This window comes from Rutidosis leptorrhynchoides, chromosome 10 (assembly GCF_046630445.1).
Source record: "Rutidosis leptorrhynchoides isolate AG116_Rl617_1_P2 chromosome 10, CSIRO_AGI_Rlap_v1, whole genome shotgun sequence".
Taxonomy (NCBI): Eukaryota; Viridiplantae; Streptophyta; class Magnoliopsida; order Asterales; family Asteraceae; genus Rutidosis; species Rutidosis leptorrhynchoides.
This window is the reverse complement of record NC_092342.1, coordinates 12493129-12514357: the sequence shown is the minus strand read 5'-3', so window position 1 is coordinate 12514357 and position 21229 is coordinate 12493129. Positions and strand designations below refer to the sequence as shown.

The window sequence follows — 21229 nt, the reverse complement described above, 5'->3', positions numbered from 1 at the left end:
GTTCTATCTTCAAGTTCTAAGTGTTCTTCATAAATTCTATAAGTTCTAGTTTCATAAAATCAAGAATACTTCCGAGTTTGCTAGCTTACTTCCAATCTTGTAAAGTGATCATTCAACCTCAAGAAATCTTTCTTATTTATAGTAAGATATCTTTCTAATACAAGGTAATACTAATATTCAAACTTTGATTCAATTTCTATAACTATAACAATCTTATTTCGAGTGGAAATCTTACTTGAACTTGTTTTCGTGTCATGATTCTGCTTCAAGAACTTTCAAGCCATCCAAGGATCCTTTGAAGCTAGATCTATTTTTCTCATTTCCAGTAGGTTTATCCACAAAACCTGAGGTAGTAATGATGTTCATAACATCATTCGATTCATATATATAAAACTACCTTATTCGAAGGTTTAAACTTGAAATCACTAGAACATAGTTTAGTTAATTCTAAACTTGTTCACAAACAAAAGTTAATCCTTCTAACTTGACTTTTAAAATCAACTAAACACATGTTCTATATCTATATGATATGCTAACTTAATGATTTAAAACCTGAAAACACGAAAAACACCGTAAAACCGGACATACGCCGTCGTAGTAACACCGCGGGCTGTTTTGGGTTTGATAATTAAAAACTATGATAAACTTTGATTTAAAAGTTGTTCTTCTGGAAAAATAATTTTTCTTATGAACATGAAACTATATCCAAAAATCATGATTAAACTCAAAGTGGAAATATATTTTTCAAAATGGTCATCAAGACGTCGTTCTTTCGACTGAAATGACTACCTCTTACCAAAATGACTTGTAACTTATATTACCGACTATAAAACTATACATTTTCTGTTTAGATTCATAAAATATAGTTCAATATGAAACCATAGCAATTTGATTCACTCAAAACGAATTTAAAACGAAGAAGTTATGGGTAAAACAAGATTAGATATTTTTTTTGATTGTTGTAGCTACGGGAAATATTGTAATAATTCTATACAAATCATATCCTAGCTAACTTATATTGTATTATACATGTATTCTAATATATTATGTAATCTTGGGATACCATAGACACGTATGCAAATGTTTTGACATATCATATCGACCCATGTATATATATTATTTGGAACAACCATAAACACTCTATATGCAGTAATGTTTGAGTTAGCTATATAGGGTTGAGGTTGATTCCAAAAATATATATACTTTGATTTGTGATCTAGCCTGAGACGTGTATATACTGGGTCGTGGATTGGGTCAAGATAATATATATCAATTTATTTTCTGTACATCTAACTATGGACAACTAGTTGTAGGTTACTAACAAGGACAGCTGACTTAATAAACTTAAAACATTAAAACGTATTAAAAATATTGTAAATATATTTTGAACATACTTTGATATATATGTACATATTTTTTATAGGTTCGTGAATCGACCAGTGGCCAAGTCTTACTTCCCGGCAAAGTAAAAATATGTGAAAGTGAGTTTCATTACTCCCTTTTTAAATGCTTTTGCAATATATATTTTCGGGACTGAGAATACATGCGCTGCTTTTATAAATATTTTACGAAATAGACACAAGTAATCGAAACTACATTATATGGTTGATTGATCGAAGCCGAATATGCCCCTTTTTGCTTGGTAACCTAAGAATTAGTAAACCAGACTACTAATTGACGCGAATCCTAAAGATAGATCTATTGGGCCTAACGAACCCCATCCAAAGTACCGGATGCTTTAGTACTTCGTATTCGTTTTTATCATGTCTGAAGAATTTTTCGGAATGATAGGGGATATTCTTATATGCATCTTGTTAATGTCGGTTACCAGGTGTTCACCATATGAATGAATTTTATCTCTATGTATGGGATGTATATTGAAATATGAAATCTTGTGGTCTATTATTATGATTTGATAATATATAGGTTAAACCTATAACTCACCAACATTTTTGTTGACGTTTTAAGCATGTTTATTCTCAGGTGATTATTAAGAGCTTCCGCTGTTGCATACTAAAATAAGGACAAGATTTGGAGTCCATGCTTGTATGATATTATGTAAAAACTGCATTCAAGAAACTTATTTTTGATGTAATATATTCTTATTGTAAACCATTATGTAATGGTCGTGTGTAAACGGCATATTTTAGATTATCATTATTTGATAATCTACGTAATGCTTTTTAAACCTTTATAAATAAAATAAAGGTTATGGTTGTTTTAAAAATGAATGCAGTCTTTGAAAAACATCTCATATGGAGGTCAAAACCTCGCAACGAAATCAATTAATATGGAACGTTTATAATCAATATGAACGGGACATTTCAGTACTACTCGGTTAGTTCATGTTACTAATATGCTATACATCCTTCGTTAATGACTTAGCAATCGTTAACTATAATCTTTGCTTCGACTTAATAGATTCCATTTCATAATAAATCAAGTGTATTAATCAAATACATGATTGATTTTACACTTTCATTTTCGATGTACTTGAAACATTCCAGAAAACATCATCTGTGCCTTGTAAGGTTCACAAAAAATTCCACGAGCAACAACATCCTTCACCAAGGAATATCAATAAGAATAAATAATGAAGTATTGATTTCATTAGTGAAATATTCCGCGAAGATTATATGATCTCTAATGTTTTAGAGATTTTTCATTTCTAATTCAAGCCAAAAATCAAATGAGCTTAATATGATATTAACTCATTAAATCTATATTACATCTGAAGAAAATATACATACATATATTTCCATAAAGATTGTAATGAAAATTCTTTTGTACAAAATATTACTTGTGAAATCTTTAATGGGTAGGTAATACTCGGGAAGTATATAAGTTCACAATTAATATGTTACACTGTAAATTCTTCAACTTTGATTCAAAAATTATTAACTATACTCACAGCGATATACAATCGTTTTCATACAAATTCAATTATATATTCTAACAGAATGGAATCCAACTCAAGTTTTAACAGGTGACATCATTCTTAGATCTCTACATCTTTCAAAGCTATACTTTGACTTCAAAACTGTGCAAGATCCTTTAGCATTGTTATTACCGAAAATAATTTTGCAATCCCTGTTCAAAGTATCCAGTTTTACCACACTTCCATCCAGTCAACTTCGACTTTTCAGATTAGCCTTATTATAACCTTGACATATACGTTCTTGTTATTGGGGAACCTTTCAAGTTCCACTACATTAACAGTAAATTTACCAACAACTTCATTGATCCCTGACCTTCCGAAAAATCATTATACTCATTGAAACCCTATCATGTACTCATCCATATCTTGTAACGGTAATTGCCATACCAACTACCGGGAATTAGCAATCAGTATTTCGAATTTTGCAGCAATTCTACGCCAACAGTTATATATATATATATATATATATATATATATATATATATATATATATATATATATATATATATATATATATATATATATATATATATATATATATATATATATATATATATACATATAATGTCTATCTTATAGACTTACATACTTCGAATGTGAAGTTTCTGAAAAACACCCCAAACTGCGAAACTAGTTCTTCGAATTTTGGAAAAATGCTGATGAAGCAGCAAAAAATGTAAACGACCTTAACAGCCAAAAGTTTGATGATAAAGAATAGTGTGTTGGTAAAGCTCAGAAAAAGAGAAGGTTTGGAACTGGAAAACGGATTGACCAGAACATGAAGGAGGCTGTGGACAAATCACAAAGACTAAACCTGCCTTCAAAGAATCCAAATGATTCAGTGTCTGCTGAAGTCATTAACGAATACCTTGCTCCTGACTCTAAACCTTTACGAACAAATCTTCTTCATCATCCTTCAATATTAGAAATTCTAAGATATCATCGAATCTTTCATTATAAATATCTTCGATATTCCTGAAAATATTTTCACAACTATTCTTATCTGAAATCATTTATCTCTTTGCGCTATCTGTATTACATCATAAAAGAAACTATTTTAGTTTCTAAATCCTGAAAATTTCGAAAAATTGATGTTTTTGAAGTAGTGTTGGGAATTAAAGCATGAGTTAGTATAATATAATGACACTTGATCAACGTGATTATATTACAGTAAGTCATGCTGAGTTTCTAATGGAACGTGATAATGATTCACGGATCATACCCTCATCATTAACCATGTTACATAACTCTTTCATTCTATTTAACCTCTAAATATATCAAGAAAATACTTTTCTTGATGATTCGGTCTTTTTCGGATATTCTGGTAATTTGACAAATCAAGATCGTGTCATTACAATTTCTTTCTTAGAACATTGACTATGTTCATTCCGAAATGCATAACTACGAATTCTGGACCATTATCTGCTTGACTTAAGGTCGGGAAGAGAAAACAAAAGCATGAAGCTCCGAAATATAATGGAGAATAAAAAGCCCGTTAAAAACCCCGAAATTACAAACCGTGTATATCAATGCGTATAGCAATATAAATACATGGGAGAATGAAAAACACTATAACCCCAAGGTAATAGTAGAAGAAAATAACCTCCTCTGGTGGCAGATGAAAAAGAAGAATGAAGGATACGATAGCCAAGAAAATATCAAGAATCAGAACTGGATTAAGCATTTTCAAAATCTATTAGAAAGTATGAAATAAGGAAGAAGCTTATAGGAGTGGTGAAAATAAATGAAACGGAAGAGGTCAATTTATAGTGAAATATCAGACATAGCAATCCAGGCAGATTACGCATTTAATTAAAGAAGACCTTAATCTCCTTAATTCCCGAAGATTCAAATCTTATTTAGAATATGAAGATTTTATATTCCTTAAATTTCGAGTAATTGGATTGTTTTATCCATATTATTCAACGGTGATAAAACTCTAATTATCAACTCATATTCGTCATGAAAACATTTTTATTGTTAGCCATGACGACCTCACTCAAATTTCGGAACGAAATTTCTTTAACGGGTAGGTACTGTGACGATCCGAAAATTTCTGACCAAATTTAAACTTTATCTTTAAATGATTTATTGTTTTCGACACGATAAGCAAAGTCTGTAATGTTGAGTCTCAAAGTTTTGGAACTATATTCATGTAATCAATTATTCTTTGACTTTTCTCGAAGATTCACGAACAATATATATATATATATATATATATATATATATATATATATATATATATATATATATATATATATAACTTAATGTGCACATACACACACACACACACACACACACACACACACATATATATATATATATATATATATATATATATATATATATATATATATATATATATATATATATATATATATATATATATATATATATATATATATATATATATATATATATGATTTCAAGTTATTTAGTAAACGATAGTATCATTCGATTATTGATTCGATTGATATTTAGATAAGTTAACTAAAACGTTTAAGATAAACCAGTAAAACACTAATTTGCTACAGTATTTTCGAATTGCTACAGTACCCGAAAAGCTACAGTGTTTTCGAAAATCACTATTTGCTACAGTAAAAAAACTTTGCTACAGTACCTTTGCTACAGTAAAACACTATTTCAAAATAAAAATGTATATATGTATATACTACGAGACGATGATTTATAGAAGCAAATAACCAAAATACTTAATTGATTAAAGCTACTCTTTGAGTGACATAGTTTATCAATGATTAAGTTTAATTTTAGATAAAGGTACACGTCGCGTAACGAAAAGTACTAGTTTTCTAAGCATACGAAAATGCATTAGAGAAACCGGAACCGGGACATAAGTCGAGTGACAACGTACGAGTCATCGGACCAAAAATTACAAGTCAACTATGCACGTGAATTTAATATAATATATAATTAATTATATAAATTAAATATATTATATATATATTATATAATAATATGTCGACAACCTAAACAACAAACGATCATGAGCTGGAAATAGGGGCCATGCGATCGCATCGTTTCTCCTCACATTTCCCATGCGATCGCATGGTGTGAGTTGGTGGCTCAAGTCTATAAAATTCGACGTTTTAGTTCATTTGTTGCACACTTCCTCTGATCTTATATTACACCGTAATTATTTATTTATTAATTTATTTATTAATTATTATTATTAACCCTAATATTATTAGTAGTATTGGTATTAATATTATTAGTATTATACATAAAATACTACGACGAAGTCATGAGCGTGTCACTTTCAAAATGGGTTTTCAAGCGGGATAGAGCTAAGGAAACTATGGATTATAATTATGGAGGTTATGGGTAATGTTCGCGGGTATTATTTGCAAGTCAAACCTAGTGTTTATCATCTCTGTTGCGTCTACGTATTTTCCTGCTATATTGAATCACAATATTGATACGTGAGCATTCATATCTTATCTTTTATATATTAATAGTGTATCCATGGCTAGTGCTCGAGTATATATGTTTATGCATGCTTGTATGCTAAATTTCGTCATTAAGCAGTTTATGATGAATCACGAATTAAATACATATATTACTGATAAAAGGTTTATGATATGCATGTTTTTGAAAAGCTGGCGAAAAATCAATAACTTTTTATTTAGAAATCGCGTAATTTCGATGAACGAATTTAAAGATATGGTCAACTGAATTATGATTAACATTAATTGAAATTGCTTTTAAATCTGCAATTGATATTTAAACAACTTGTTTATAAGATTGATAAATTGAATTTTCAAATATTACTAATCGAGTAAGTGAATTTTTATATAAGTCACGTCTCGTCTTGTTGAGCAATTGTCAAAACTGATTGTTTTATCATATTTTAAAGCCTTATAAAAACTATAGTTTAATTTTACAAGAATTGGGAAACTATGTGAAATGTTAAAATGTTTCGATTGACATGATCATTCAACTATAATATTGAGTCAAATTGACTTTTTGAAATGACTTTTGATAACTTTTGTATGTCGATCTCGAGCATTAGGATTGTGAACACTATGACTTGACCTAGCTTGATAGACATTTATTGACCAACATATGTTCTCTAGGTTGAGATCTACGGTTATTTGGTATTCCGAGTTTCGGTCACATTTCGGTGAACGACTTTATGTACTGCTAAGGTGAGTTTCATTTGCTCCCTTTTTAAATGATTTTGCAATATATATTTTTGGGCTGAGAATACATGCACTTTATTTTAAAAACAATGGACACAAGTACATACTAAATTCTATACTGAGTTTGAACCAAAAATCCCTTAGCTTTGGTAACTAGTAACTGCTGGTTATAAGAACTGGTGGGCGCAAGTAGTAGTATATGGATCCATAGGGCTTGATATCCCCGTCCGAGCTAGAGCTCTAGCCTTTTAACGGGCGTATGCTATTTGAGAAGCGTACACGTTGGTTTGCGTGTATTATTAAGATGATTATACAAAGGGTATAAATTATATATTCGTTAAGTTTAGTTACCAGGGTGCTCAATCTTGTAGAATATTTTGATAAACGTTTCTGGATGAAACAACTGAAATCTTGTGATTCACCTTTACGTACAGATTATGCAAAACATTAAAACTATGAACTCACCAACCTTTGTGTTGACACTTGTTAGCATGTTTATTCTCAGGTTCCCTAGAAGTCTTCCGCTGTTTGCTTATATGTTAGATAAGCTATGTGCATGGAGTCTTACATGGCATATTTTTCAAGGAAACGTTGCATTCACCAAATCATCACCATGTATCTTATTTTGACTGCATTGTCAACGGAAGTACTATTGTAAACTATTATTTACGGTGATTGTCTATATGTAGAAATCATCAGATGTCGAAAACCTTTGATTTAAATATTCATTTATGGTGTGCCTTTTCAAAAGAATGCAATGTTTACAAAACGTATCATATAGAGGTCAAATACCTCGCAATGAAATCGATGAATGACGTGTTCGTCCATATGGATTTGGAGCGATCGTCACACTTAGACCGGTTGTATCGGTGGTAGGCAACGACGTGGCCGTCCTACATGGCACTCAGCCAACGCCCCCATGGGTTGTATCCATGCGTGGGTTGAGGTTTTTTCCTGGATCTGCACGTTGCCATTCGACGCCACAAGCAACACCGTTGGTTGTTTTTTTTTATTTTATTATTTTAAAAATATTATTTTTATCCATTTTTAATACTTAACCCAATTATATTTTAACACATCATCACAATACTCTTAACCCACACCAAAAACTCACACCACTACTACCCACACAAAAAATTCACATGTCATAGTCATCAAAAAATACAAAAAACAACTCACATCACCAACCCACGTCCCCAACCACTACAAATATTCTTATGCAATATATGTCATATAGTGCAAAACACTACCATAGAATCAACCACTTAATTTAATTGTTTAATTATTCAAACGTTAAATCTTATAGTAAAAATATGTAATAATACGTTATAAATAACAACCATTTAATAACACCCATTGATGTATTGATGTGTATTGATTGATGTAATGACTTAATTAGATGGACATTATTTCTATTATCAAATTTAATTAAGTTTGCACAAGAAATGCATGGCTAACTCGTTGTTGGGTAACACAATCTGGCAAGCGACAACTTGGGTTGGTAGTTGCTCTATCTGGAAGAACAGAAACAACAACCTATTCCAAAACAAACCGTGGTCACCCTCAATGATGATCTCGGACATCCAAATCCAAAGCTTCAATTGGTTATCGAAAAGGAAAAGGCTCAAAAAGACATCTCTAGAATGACATCAATGGATGATCAAACCCGGATTCTATATTTCATCGACGAATCAAAGAACCGGTATCGGTTGAGCAGCTCATCATGTTCTAAACATATTCAATTACACGACACTTTACATAATGTATGAGTATATATCGAATGATTAATGCTTCATGTAGTATTGCTAGATCTATACATATCCACAATTTTTCAGATTGGTAGGGCTCGGCCCATTAATATTTGTACATGTAATTTTGTGATAGTTAATAAAATAAAATTTTCTCGCTTTTATTCTTTTAAAAAAAAATCCTCCATAATTTTAGTGTCTACATTTCAATTTCAATATTATCTAGTAAAAAATAATGAAAATGGAATAAAAAGAAATCTTATTGGCTATTAATATAATAATTATATTTTTAATCAACGTTCTATATATCTGTACGAGAAATATTCAAATGAAACCAACTTTTAAGTTGAGATTCAAGGACCAATCAGAGTGCGACATGTAGCGCGATAATCACATGTGATTGAAAAAAAAATTAAAATTTTTCTTTTTTCAAAATTTTTTGTTTTATTTTTTTTCAAAAAAAAAATTTCGAATAATTTTTTTCAATCACATGTGATTGGATTTGACATGCAGTAAATCACATGTGATTCTGCATGCCAATCACATATGATTCTGCATGTCAAATTCAATCACATGTGATTGAAAATGTTTTTATTTTGATAAAATGACGAATTTCAGTAAGTTTGTGGTAAAACCTTTAAACACCAAGTTTTTGAACAAAACTTGATCAAATCACCGAATTAAAGTATGAAGTTTTGGAGATATGATCACGAAACGCTAACAAACTTGATCCAATCACTGAATTAAAGTCTGTTTCCGATTGAATTTTTTTTTTTTAAATTGAATTTTTTTTCAATCACATGTGATTGGATATGACATGCAGAATCACATGTAATTGTGTTGTATAATCACATGTGATTGGGTTTTACAATTACATGTGATTGAATTTGACATGTTAAATTTAAAAAAAAAATTAGAAATTTTTTTTTTTTTAAAAAGAAATTTAAAAATAATTTTTCAAATTTTTTTTTAAATGTTTTTTTTTAAAATAATTTTTTTTTTAAATTTAAAAATTTTTTTTTTTTGAATTTTTTTTTTCTTTTTAATCACATGTGATTGTCGCGCCACATGTCGCGCTCTGATTGATCCGTTGAATTTCAAGCAAATTATTGGATTCAAGGGATTAACTCATATCTGTATAATGATTAATGAACATTTTAATTGATTGATAGAGGAAATAACATTTTCACGTTGTTACATTTACTTTAAATCAATGCGTGTAGACTTATCTGCTTTTTTCACATATATAAACACTCATTGTTAGTTAATTTTCTTATGTCCACAATATTAAGCAAAATTAAACAGCGTGTTGTGGTTTTGTTGGTCCTACATTAACTCAGCTAAGATTTTTTAAAGGGCCGACATACCTAAATTTTCTTATCGAATTGAAATTATGATAACGTGTATGTGAATTCACCTTTCATCATGTTCACGTTGTTTATCATTATTCCTAATTTAACGTATATTTTTATTTGATTTTAATTATTACATGATAATTCATTTCAATACTTCATTGTATATCCAAACAATAACCAATCATATGAAGTTAATTATATAGATTTATAGTGGCCACCATAAATTTCATTTCAGCATAAATAATTATTAACCCTACATTAGTAATTGTCGTGGAAAATTGTGTCGTTGGACACAAACCCAAGAACAAAACCAGGTCAAAACAACATTGACCCAAAACCCACCACCAAAAATACAAAATACCCCCTCACCTATAACCAACTTACAAAAAATACCCTGCACTTCAGGGAGGTAAAATGTAAATTCCCTCACTTAAAATAAAAACTCCACCCAAACACTTCGACAGCCCGTATCTTCCTCCTCACTCCGAGTTAAATTTCACCAAGCACTCTGTTAAACTCGAAATATTTTTATGTACAAAACCAAACTAACTAAATTCGAAATGGACACTTTTTAAAAAACGCTAAACACAACGACAGCCCGTATCTTTCCGCTCGCCGCGAGTTAAATTTTTCCGACAGCAGCGTCTTACTCGAAAAAATTTTATGAACAAAACGATAAAAAGTACGTTCGAAACGGATACTTTTTAAAAAAACGCTAAACACAACGACAGTCTGTATCTTCCTGCTCGCCGGGAGTTAAATTTTTTCGCAAGCACCGTCAGACTCGAAATAATTTTATCAACAAAACGAAACTAACTACGTTCGAACCGGACAGATTCTAAAAAACACTAAAGACGACGACACCAACAACGGTGCTTAACACATGGACCATTTTCCCTTCTGTAAATAAAGCTACGTTAAATATTAATACGCAGGCGGAAAGCCCCCGCCGCATCGCGCGGGCCGGACCCGGACTAGTTATAGCAATAAATTGAAATGGATAAGATTTGTTAGTTCACACTACCTCGAAAAAAGAGTAATTTTATATTTTTGAATACGGCTAAACCGAATTATCTCATGATAGTTTTTTTTTTTTTTTTTTTTTTTTTTTTTTTTTTTTTTTAGAGATAAACGCCATACGAATGAGCACATTGGTTCCCCATAAAGGGTACACTTCGGGTAATCAAGCCCTCCGAGCGCGAGATCTGGTACCGGGTGAATTGCACATTATGCGCACTCTCTGGTCACACTTCCTTTATGAATAATTTGACATAGCCAGGAATTGAACCCAAATGGTGTGTTTCATTGGGCAACTCGGTGACCACTCAGGCCCGTGATTCTCATGATAGTTTTTGACTCTTACTCTATCATATTGAAATATGTTATTAATAATGTTTGAATCTGAGACTTATTGTGAAAATATGTAGGTGGTTCGTGAATTAACATATAATAGTCGATGCATTCAACATCGGAGCAACCGAAAGTTCTACACTGTGTATATATTATTATTAATTATTAACCTTATATACTAAACCCCACGAGGGTTTTGGTCGTTTTAACCCCAACTCCCAAAAAAAAATTCAAAACGACAATAGTGGAAAAGGAGGAGAAAAAAATCAAACACCCCCTCAACTTTTTCCCAACTTTCAAATCCAACCCCTCTTTCAGGGGTTAAACATGAAACTTAATATTTTAAATAAAAATATTAATTAAACTTCACCCATATTTTCAACGGGACATATCTTTCCGCAAACCCCATGAGGGTTTTGGTCGTTTTAACCCCAACCCCCCCAAAAAAATTTCAAAACGACAATAGTGGAAAAGGAGGAGAAAAAAATCAAACACCCCCTCAACTTTTTCCCAACTTTCAAATCCAACCCCTCTTTCAGGGGTTAAACATGAAACTTAATATTTTAATTAAAAATATTAATTAAACTTCACCCATATTTTCAACGGGACATCTTTTCGCTCGCCTCGCGTTAAATTTTTTGGAACACACCGTTCAACTCAAAAAAACCTTATGAACACAACGGGACTAACTATACGCGAAACGGACACTTCTAAAAAAAACGCTAAATATCTCGGATATATTTAATACATACACACACCTAGGTACTATCTATTCTGTAAATACATAACGCTCCGTTAACTATGAATGCGCAACCCAGAAGCCCCGCAGCATCGCGCGGGCCCATTTTGCTAGTTAATCTCGAATAGCCCAAGTATAGTTACATATGATGTATCCATAATGGGAGCATAAAAACATCATTATATAATTTTTACTTATGAATAATATTTACTTGTTTTTCTTAAATAAAAAAAAAAAAAACTTTATTATCTTGAATTGTTTAAGTTAAAGTGATTTGGTTGAAAACCCTAGTCGAAGTAACACCAGAAAACATGTTTGACTTAAATTGGTACCACAATCATATGACTGGTACCCCATTGAAAATAAATTAATCTTTTCGGTTACATTTACAAGTTAGCATAATAATATTAATAATTAATAATTAATAAATATAAATATATAATAAAACTTAGATCAATTTGGAACATCATGTGTAAACACTTCGTACTTTGTTTGGCTTGTCATGAGCGCCATGTAATCTTTTAAATTTAAATAAAGGGATTATTTTTTTTGAAAAGCAAGATAGATTAAAAAACAACGAAAATACAATACGAGGCCCCGGTCAAAACAAGAATGATCGACCCTAAAACAAGAGCATGAGATTACAACCTGCGAATCACGAAGAAAAGTAGAACAAGAACATGACTATAAATCTAAAAAAATTTGAGGATTTACAAGCCAATTCGACCAATCGATAGATTTTCCTTTAATTCTACTCGAGATCCACTCGAACGATTTAACTTGGATCTCACTCACTAGAACCGAAGCACTCCAAGATTCATTACGAAAGACCTTCAAATTACGATTTTTCCACAAATAGTAGGCGCACACCCAAACCACGGCTTGCCATATTTTTTGACCAATAGCGGTTGAGGAGCGACCACACTTTCCTTCGATAACCTCCACATTTAAGCCGGAAGATGAACTAAAATTCCACCACTTATGAACACGAGACCAAACATCACGAGCAAACTTGCAATTGATAAGTGAGTGATCAACCGATTCAAGATCGTCATCACAAACGGGGCATCGGACACTATGTAAATCGATACCCCTTTTGTCAAGCTCAACCCGAACCGGAATTCTCATCCTCAAAGATCGTCAAACGAAGATTTCAAGTTTTTTGGGAACTAGGTTGTTTCTCAAAGTTTTTCTATTGTCATTAGGATTACCAAGAATATGAGCGTCTAGGATAGATGATAATTTTTTGACCGTGAAAATACCATTAATCGCAAGACTCCATTTCCAAGATACCCGATTGTTGAAATCAAAATGAAAAGATTTTATTAAGTTTTCGATCTCAACCAATTCGTTTATCGTTCTACCTGTGGGATTTCGAAGCCACAACCATGAAGAAACACACCTGGACTGAATTGGACCAACTGTTACACCATCCTGCCTGTTGATGTGGGGAATACCGCGACCTGGAGCACCATCTGTTACTGTACCAGCTGAAACTGCATCGATTTGATCACGGGCTGCAACATCCGGGACCTGAATAACAGAAGCCGAGTCTGGCACCACAGCATTCGCTGCAATAACAGACACCGAAGCTGATAACGCTGCTGTCCGGGAATCAGCAACCAAAGATACACGTTCACTAACCGTTGCCTCTTTATTTGACTCGAGCATGAAAAGCCTTGGAAACATCTCCTTGAAACATTCTAACCCGCACCAATTATCTTTCCAAAACGAAGTGGATTTGCCATCACCAATAGACTTCTGGAACGAACTTTTGAAAGAAACACCGCTTTCTTCAATAACATTTCCTGCAAAAATAATGTTGTTCCAAATACCCGAGGTCGATTGACGAGCAAGCCCATCTTCCGACCTCAAGCCACCGTCAATTCCATAAATACTTCGGATGATATTAATCCAAATACAATTGGTTTCGGTTTTGAACCTCCACCACCATTTGCCCAAAAGAGCAAGGTTCTTGCCCTTTAAGGACCCAATGTTAAGCCCTCCCGCCCCATAAGGCATACAAGTGGATGCCCATTTGACCCAAGAAATTTTAGAACCCGGAAAATCCCCGCCCCAAAAAAAGGTACGTCTCACACTCTCAAGAAGTTTAAGCACACAAGGCGGGGCACGAAAAAGCGCGAAGTAATACAATGGGAGACTATTGAGCACCGATTTAAGAAGAACTATTCTACCCCCAAAGGACAGCGTCCTCATTTTCCACTCCGATAATCGTTTTTTGAATTTTTTGATAACCGGAGACCAATCACTAATTTTCTTCATCTTTGCTCCGATTGGAAGACCCAGGTATATAAAAGGGAATTTACCAGCTTGACATCCCATACGAGTAGCCAATCTCTCAACCTCATCCGGGTTAACACCAACCCCATATAAACCACTTTTATGAAAATTGACCTTTAGGCCCGAAGCAAGCTCAAAACACTTTAGAATGTTAATAAGATTACGGGCATTCGAAGAGGACCATTCACCAAAAAACATAGTATCATCCGCATATTGAAGGTGCGAGATTACAACTTTGTCATTTCCAATTTCGACACCTTTAAATACGCCCTTATCAACCGCTGCTTTGGTGAGGATATTGAGCCCTTCCGCAGCAAGAATGAAGAGAAAATGGGATAACGGATCACCTTGCCTAACCCCTCTACCGATAGAAAATTCTTGTGTAGGAGATCCGTTAATGAGAACCGAAATGCTAGCCGATTTTAAACAAGCAAGAATCCACTTACGCCATTTACTACCAAAGCCCATACAAGTCATGACTTCCATAAGAAAGTCCCAATTTAAACTATCGAAAGCTTTCTCAAAATCAACCTTGAAAACAATACTTCTTTTCTTTTTACTTCTTAAAAAATCAATGGATTCATTAGCTATAAGAACACCATCAAGGATATATCTTTCTGTTAGAAAAGCACTTTGTTCCGAGCCGATTAGCCTTGGAATAACTTTTCTCAATCTATTGGAGAGAATCTTTGCAACGATTTTATAAAAACTACCAATGAGACTAATAGGTCGATAATCACTAAGATGAATCGGGTCACTCTTTTTTGGAATTAAGGTAATAAAGGAGGCGTTACATCCCTTTGAAAATTCACCTTTTTCCCAAAACCATGTGATAGCATTAAGAACATCAACTTTGATAATATCCCAAAACTTCTTAAAAAATCTTAGATTAAAACCATCGGGGCCGGGAGCTTTTGAGCTCCCACAATCGTGTATTGCCTTGAGAACTTCCGTTTCACTAATGGGATCTTCAAGACTACTAGCCTCATCGGATGATAACGTAGGATATGAAAGGTCAATAAGACTAGGTCTAGAACCCGGATGTTCTTCAAATCGACTCTTGAAATATTGAAAAGCCGCCTCTTTAATGTCTTTTGGATTTTCACACCATACCCCAGTAATTGAGAGACCCCTAATGTTGTTTTTGTTGTATCCTCTTTTGATAACCGAATGAAAGTATCTAGTATTTTCATCTCCCTCGAGGATCCACCGTACCCGGGCTTTTTGTTTCAACATGTTGACTTTAGTTCTCTCCTTTTGGAACCATTCTTTTCTTGCGTCTAACCATTGCTTCCTTTCCTCCTCATTAATTAGACCCTTTTCGGCTTTTAATTCTAGAGAAGTAGCCACAGATTTTAACATTTCAATTTCACCCTCAAGATTACCAAATTTTTGTGAACTTTTTGTCTTTAAAGCTAGTTTTGTTTTTTTCATTTTATTTCTAAGACAACAATCTTTTCGGGTACCACCACCACCATCTTCAATCCATGCATCTTTTATGACCTTATCAACATCATCCATATCTAACCATTCGTCAAAAACTTTGATCGGTTTTGGACCAAAATTTTTATAGTCATCTTTTAAAATAATGGGACAATGATCCGACTTACCACGATCAAGAGCAACCACCGAAAGACAATTCCACAAATTATAGAAACAATCATTTACTAAGAAACGATCAAGTTTGCTAAACTAGGTTCCATCATCACTAATGCGGGTGAAGATCCTTCCACCTAAAGGGATGTCGATTAATTTAGCATTATTGATGAACTCATTGAACATTGTTGCCCTATTATCAAAATATTGACAATTGAGTCTTTCTTCTTCAGATCTTACTTCGTTGAAATCTCCACATATCACCCATGCATCATTTGGATCACGCGAGATCATATTTTGCAATTGGTCCCAAAAAAGTTGTTTATTTTGGTCATCGTGCGGGCCATAAACATTGACAATATTAACCGTTGAGCCCGTATTCTTCCAAATACCACGAACACCAATAAAAAAATTGGAAGTAAACGATTTAGAAACATCAAAACATGTTGTGTCCCAAATAACCAATTGACCCCCCGATTTTTCGACCATTTCTTTTTGAATAAAGTTACAATCATGATTTCCCCACAACCCACTAATCCATTGCAATTCAACAGAATAAGCTTTTATTTCTTGCAAAATCACGAAATTTGGTTTTTCACTACGACATATGCCTTTTAACCACCCAAGTTTGGATTCTTTCCCAACCCCAAAACCATTAATATTTAATGACAAGAACTTCATAAACATATAACTATAACGAAGGAAAAATAGGAAACTTAATGAGTGGATTTCTACACCCACCTAGGTCCTAATTGATCACCAAAATTCTTCAGACCACTATTCGAGATAGAGAACGATGAATTATTAGAACTAGAAACTTGCCTTATGTTTGAGGAAGACTTATTGGAAGTTGAAGGATTAGGGTGATTTGCACAGTTGGTACACATCGATCTAAATGATTCATTGATTGAGTTTTCTTTCCTAGCCACGCTCTTCAATTTCAGTGTCCTGGAAGAGGTATTCCATCTACGAAGCTTTGAAAAACAGCAATCTTTCTTGCTTGATTTTTGATATTTTGAAGTGCCACGAACAACAGTATCTTTATTTGTGACTTTAGCCTTTCCCTCACGTTTGTTTTTTGGGACCTCCTCATTCTGTCTTCTTTTATATTGTTTCAACATCTGTTGTTTTGTAACTCCATCACAAGGGCTAATATTAGACTTCTTTTCACGTAAAAAAGTAGAAGATCTAGGCCCATTTGAGTTGTCATGATTGGTGGGACTAATGGGTTTAGGATAATCGGCTTTCACAGAAGCAGAATCAGGCTCAAAAATGGTATATTTATTTTTAAGTGGACTACAATAAGGAGTCATTGGATTATCCAGATTTAGCCCACCAGACCGAATTGGACTGAGATTATTAGAATGATCTTGGGCCAGCCCAGTTGTTTTATGAGCAAAGCAAGTTTCCTCAACGAATTCTTCACTGTAATTTGAACCAAGAAAAGCACATGTTTTGGAAGTGGAGGGACAATAATTATCACAGCTGTTATCACAGCTATTTTCACCCCTTGGGGAAACAAAAAGGTTCTCTGTGTTCTCTTCACCTTCTACTTTACCTCTTTCATCATCATTATTGCCATGGGACTTTGGACCGTCATTATTACAATTGGACAGATCATCATCCAAGATACCATCAAAATTCCGGTATACGTTTACCGGAGTTTGCTTCAATCCATCCCTGTCTTTATGAATCCGATCATCACGAATAATTGGGGACTCATCATCAGACGAATCAAAAGTATCATCTACGCAATCTTCATCCGAAAAGTTATCACCATCATTAGGTTTAACCTCGTCATCATCCTAGTCCTCTTTCTCTGTATCCTGAACATCCTCATTCCGGTCAAAAGGAGGAGGATCAACATCTAGTTGTATAGGACGATCATGATTTTCAATAACCGAGACATTCATCAGTAAAAGATCATCGACAATAATCTTAGCCGTACCATGGATATGATCTAACTCCATAACATGAATTAGAGCATGCCCAGATAACAGGTTTTGATTTTTTGAAGTGATAGAGCAATTTTCAAGTTGCACAACCCTACCCCACTTTCCTGCAATTTCTCTGAACACAATCTCATTCCAACACGTGACCGGAACTCCCTTGATATCAACCCATACATACCTTCCTCCGGTTGTCCAATAATTGATCTTGAGTTTTTCGATGCTACTACACCATTTGTTGATAGCATGACCTTCCAATCCCATGATGTTATTCGCCATCTCTTCCGAACTACATTGAATTAGGATGTCCAACCCACCTAAATACTTGATAGCAAAATCATACAAACCTTCAGCTCTACATAGTGTTTCAAATTGATTAACAAGATCAATGTTGTTTAGATGGGCCACGATGCAGCAGTCCATATAAACCTGACTGATACATTTATCTTTGTTAATGGCAACCAACTTAATATCTTTCTCTTCTTCTACAACCTTCTGTCTTACATCTTTTGGTTTCCTACTATCCAACTTTAACCTCATATCCTCTTTTTTGAAATTGAGTTTGTACCTTAAGTCACTTTTTGGTGTAGCAGCCACTTCATTAAAACCTCTACCATCAGTGAAGGCATTAGACCAATGTTCGTTTCTTCTTTCATCGCCAGAACGATCATTACGTACCCTACTTGAAACTCCCCAGCACTGATTACGAATGACATTAGGACCAGATCTATCATGAGCCCTAAAAACCCTAATCGGAAACCCATCAAACTTGATGGATTCCAGGGAAGCAAGCAGCTTATTTACGTTGGTTACATCACCGAATTTAGCAAAAGCAAACCTTTGTCCACTTTTGAGTCGCTTGCTTACCATATAGATGTCTTTCAAATTGCCATGATTCTTGAAAACACGCCAAATATTCTCCATGTTCCAACTATCGGGGTAGTTGAAAAACATGAACGAGGTCAATTGGTTGTTGATTAATCTAGGAAAATCGTTGTCATTCAATCTCCCGATGTATCGATCTTGCTTGAAATCGAAACCCGCCTTGAAGCTTGCATACCTCACTTTCTCTCTCCTTACTTTCTCTCTCACACGAACCCCCATTGTTTAGTACTTTTATATCTATTATCTATTATTTAAATAAAGGGATTATACCCTGATTTCACTTGCTAACTAGGAATAAACAAGTAAAAACTTTATTACTCCGTATCATATTATTTGGAAAGGATAAAAAGAAACATTCAAATGTTCACAATTTAATCAGATTATTTTACCTGTGATGATGGTTTTATTTGTGTACTAATATTATATTATGTTATTTAGTTAATTAATTTAGCTCTTAAAGTACATTTAGAGAAACTTATGCATACAAATTAAGAGATCAAACAATATCTAAATTAATCTATATCAAATTGCATACAATTAATTAAAAATTCAACCGTATTACAAAATCTGAAATTAGCTACGGCTTTCCGACGATCAATATATCAGGCCCTAAATACTGACGGATTTTCAACGCTTTCCGACGAACATACAAACACATATGCGACGGTTTAACGACAGATCTACTACATCAGCATCCGTCGGTAATAATTTGCGACAGTTTACCCACGAAATCGCTACGAATACACACCCGTCCATAATCTGCCCTTAAATTTAATTTTTCTCGACGAATTTACAAAAGACTTTTTAAGTCATGTATCTAAACATAAGACTGCCTCAAATCCGCCAATTAATGTGAGTATTAGGGACATGTTTAGGTGGGATATTTTTTGCAATTGAGATTTTATCGACTTTGCGAGCACAAATGCACACATTTAAGTACTAAAGTGTCTTAGAGTACACGTATACTATCAAATATAACAAGTATATATCAATATATTACACGTTTGTCGGATGTATAGCTTCAAAATAGTGTTTACATATATAAGTTTCATAGATGATGTTAGTGAATATATGCATACTCATACGCGTGTTTCCAGTTATACGCTTTTTAGTACTTTTGAAATGTTTGTTTACTAATATAGATGCATTTAGGATGAGTTTCTATGAGTTTCTTCTGATCGTAATCTAAGAAAATATATAAATATAAAGCCGTCCATAATCTACCGGTAAATGAGAAAATTGGGGACACTTGTTTTTTATAACTGAGATTACATCGAGTTTACGAGTACGAATGAACATGTTTAAGTACCAAAAATGTCTTAGAATACATGTATACTACCAAAGATAACATCTATACATCAATAAATTATACGTCTATCAAATGTATACCTTCAAAATATTGTTTTATATATTAATTTCATAGTCGATATTAGTGAATATATGCATACTCGTACGTGTGTTTGCATTTATACTCTACTAATGTACTTTAAAATGTTTATTTACAAATATAGATGCATTTTGGGATGAATGTCTAAACGTTTTCGTCTAAATCGTAATTTCAAAAATTATATAAATATATACTATACACTATATATAGATTTTGAAGTTGATGTTGGACGATCTATTTGAAAACGATGAAGTGCTTGTAGGGACGAAATCAGCATTTTCGTACAAACCACAGAGACCATTTCAGCAATTTTGGTACAAACCACATGGACCATTTCAACAATTTTGTTAATAAACAAAAGAAAGAGACGAAAATACCCTCACATGTATGGCACATGACTGGAGTTAACGGAATTTTTTGACGGCCATCAGAAATAAGGACTAAATCAGCAACATTGACAAACCACTGGGACCAAATCAGTCGAAAAAAAGCAAAGAGACGAAACCAGCATTTTGGTACAAACCATACGGACCATTTCAGCAATTTTGTCTTTGTTGTAGGTCATTGAAGTTCTAGTGAGGGTGGTTATTTTTGTAGGAGTCATTTGTTTTGAGTAGATTTTTCTGAACCAGTTATATTTGATTGTGTTTATTAGTATAATTCTCTATTTGCCTTGAAAGAAAACATAATTTACAACATTCGCACAATACACGAGCTTAAAGTCGAATATTTACATTTGCAAAATAATAATTTACAACTTTTGTGCAACGCGTTAGTTCATAAAACTAGTATATATATATAAGAACATATAAGGAGTTATT

At 33.2% G+C, this 21229-nt stretch overlaps 2 protein-coding genes across 2 annotated transcripts; both read right to left on the bottom strand.

The window, feature by feature from the left end:
- Window positions 1-12974: 12974 nt before the first annotated feature.
- On the bottom strand, window positions 12975-13418 carry LOC139870030 (uncharacterized). The gene has a single exon (XM_071857882.1). The coding sequence runs from the start codon at window positions 13416-13418 to the stop codon at window positions 12975-12977; it is 444 nt and encodes a 147-aa protein (XP_071713983.1).
- A 4574-nt stretch (window positions 13419-17992) lies between these two features.
- LOC139870029 (uncharacterized) lies at window positions 17993-19240 on the bottom strand. The gene has a single exon (XM_071857881.1). The coding sequence runs from the start codon at window positions 19238-19240 to the stop codon at window positions 17993-17995; it is 1248 nt and encodes a 415-aa protein (XP_071713982.1).
- Window positions 19241-21229: the final 1989 nt, after the last annotated feature.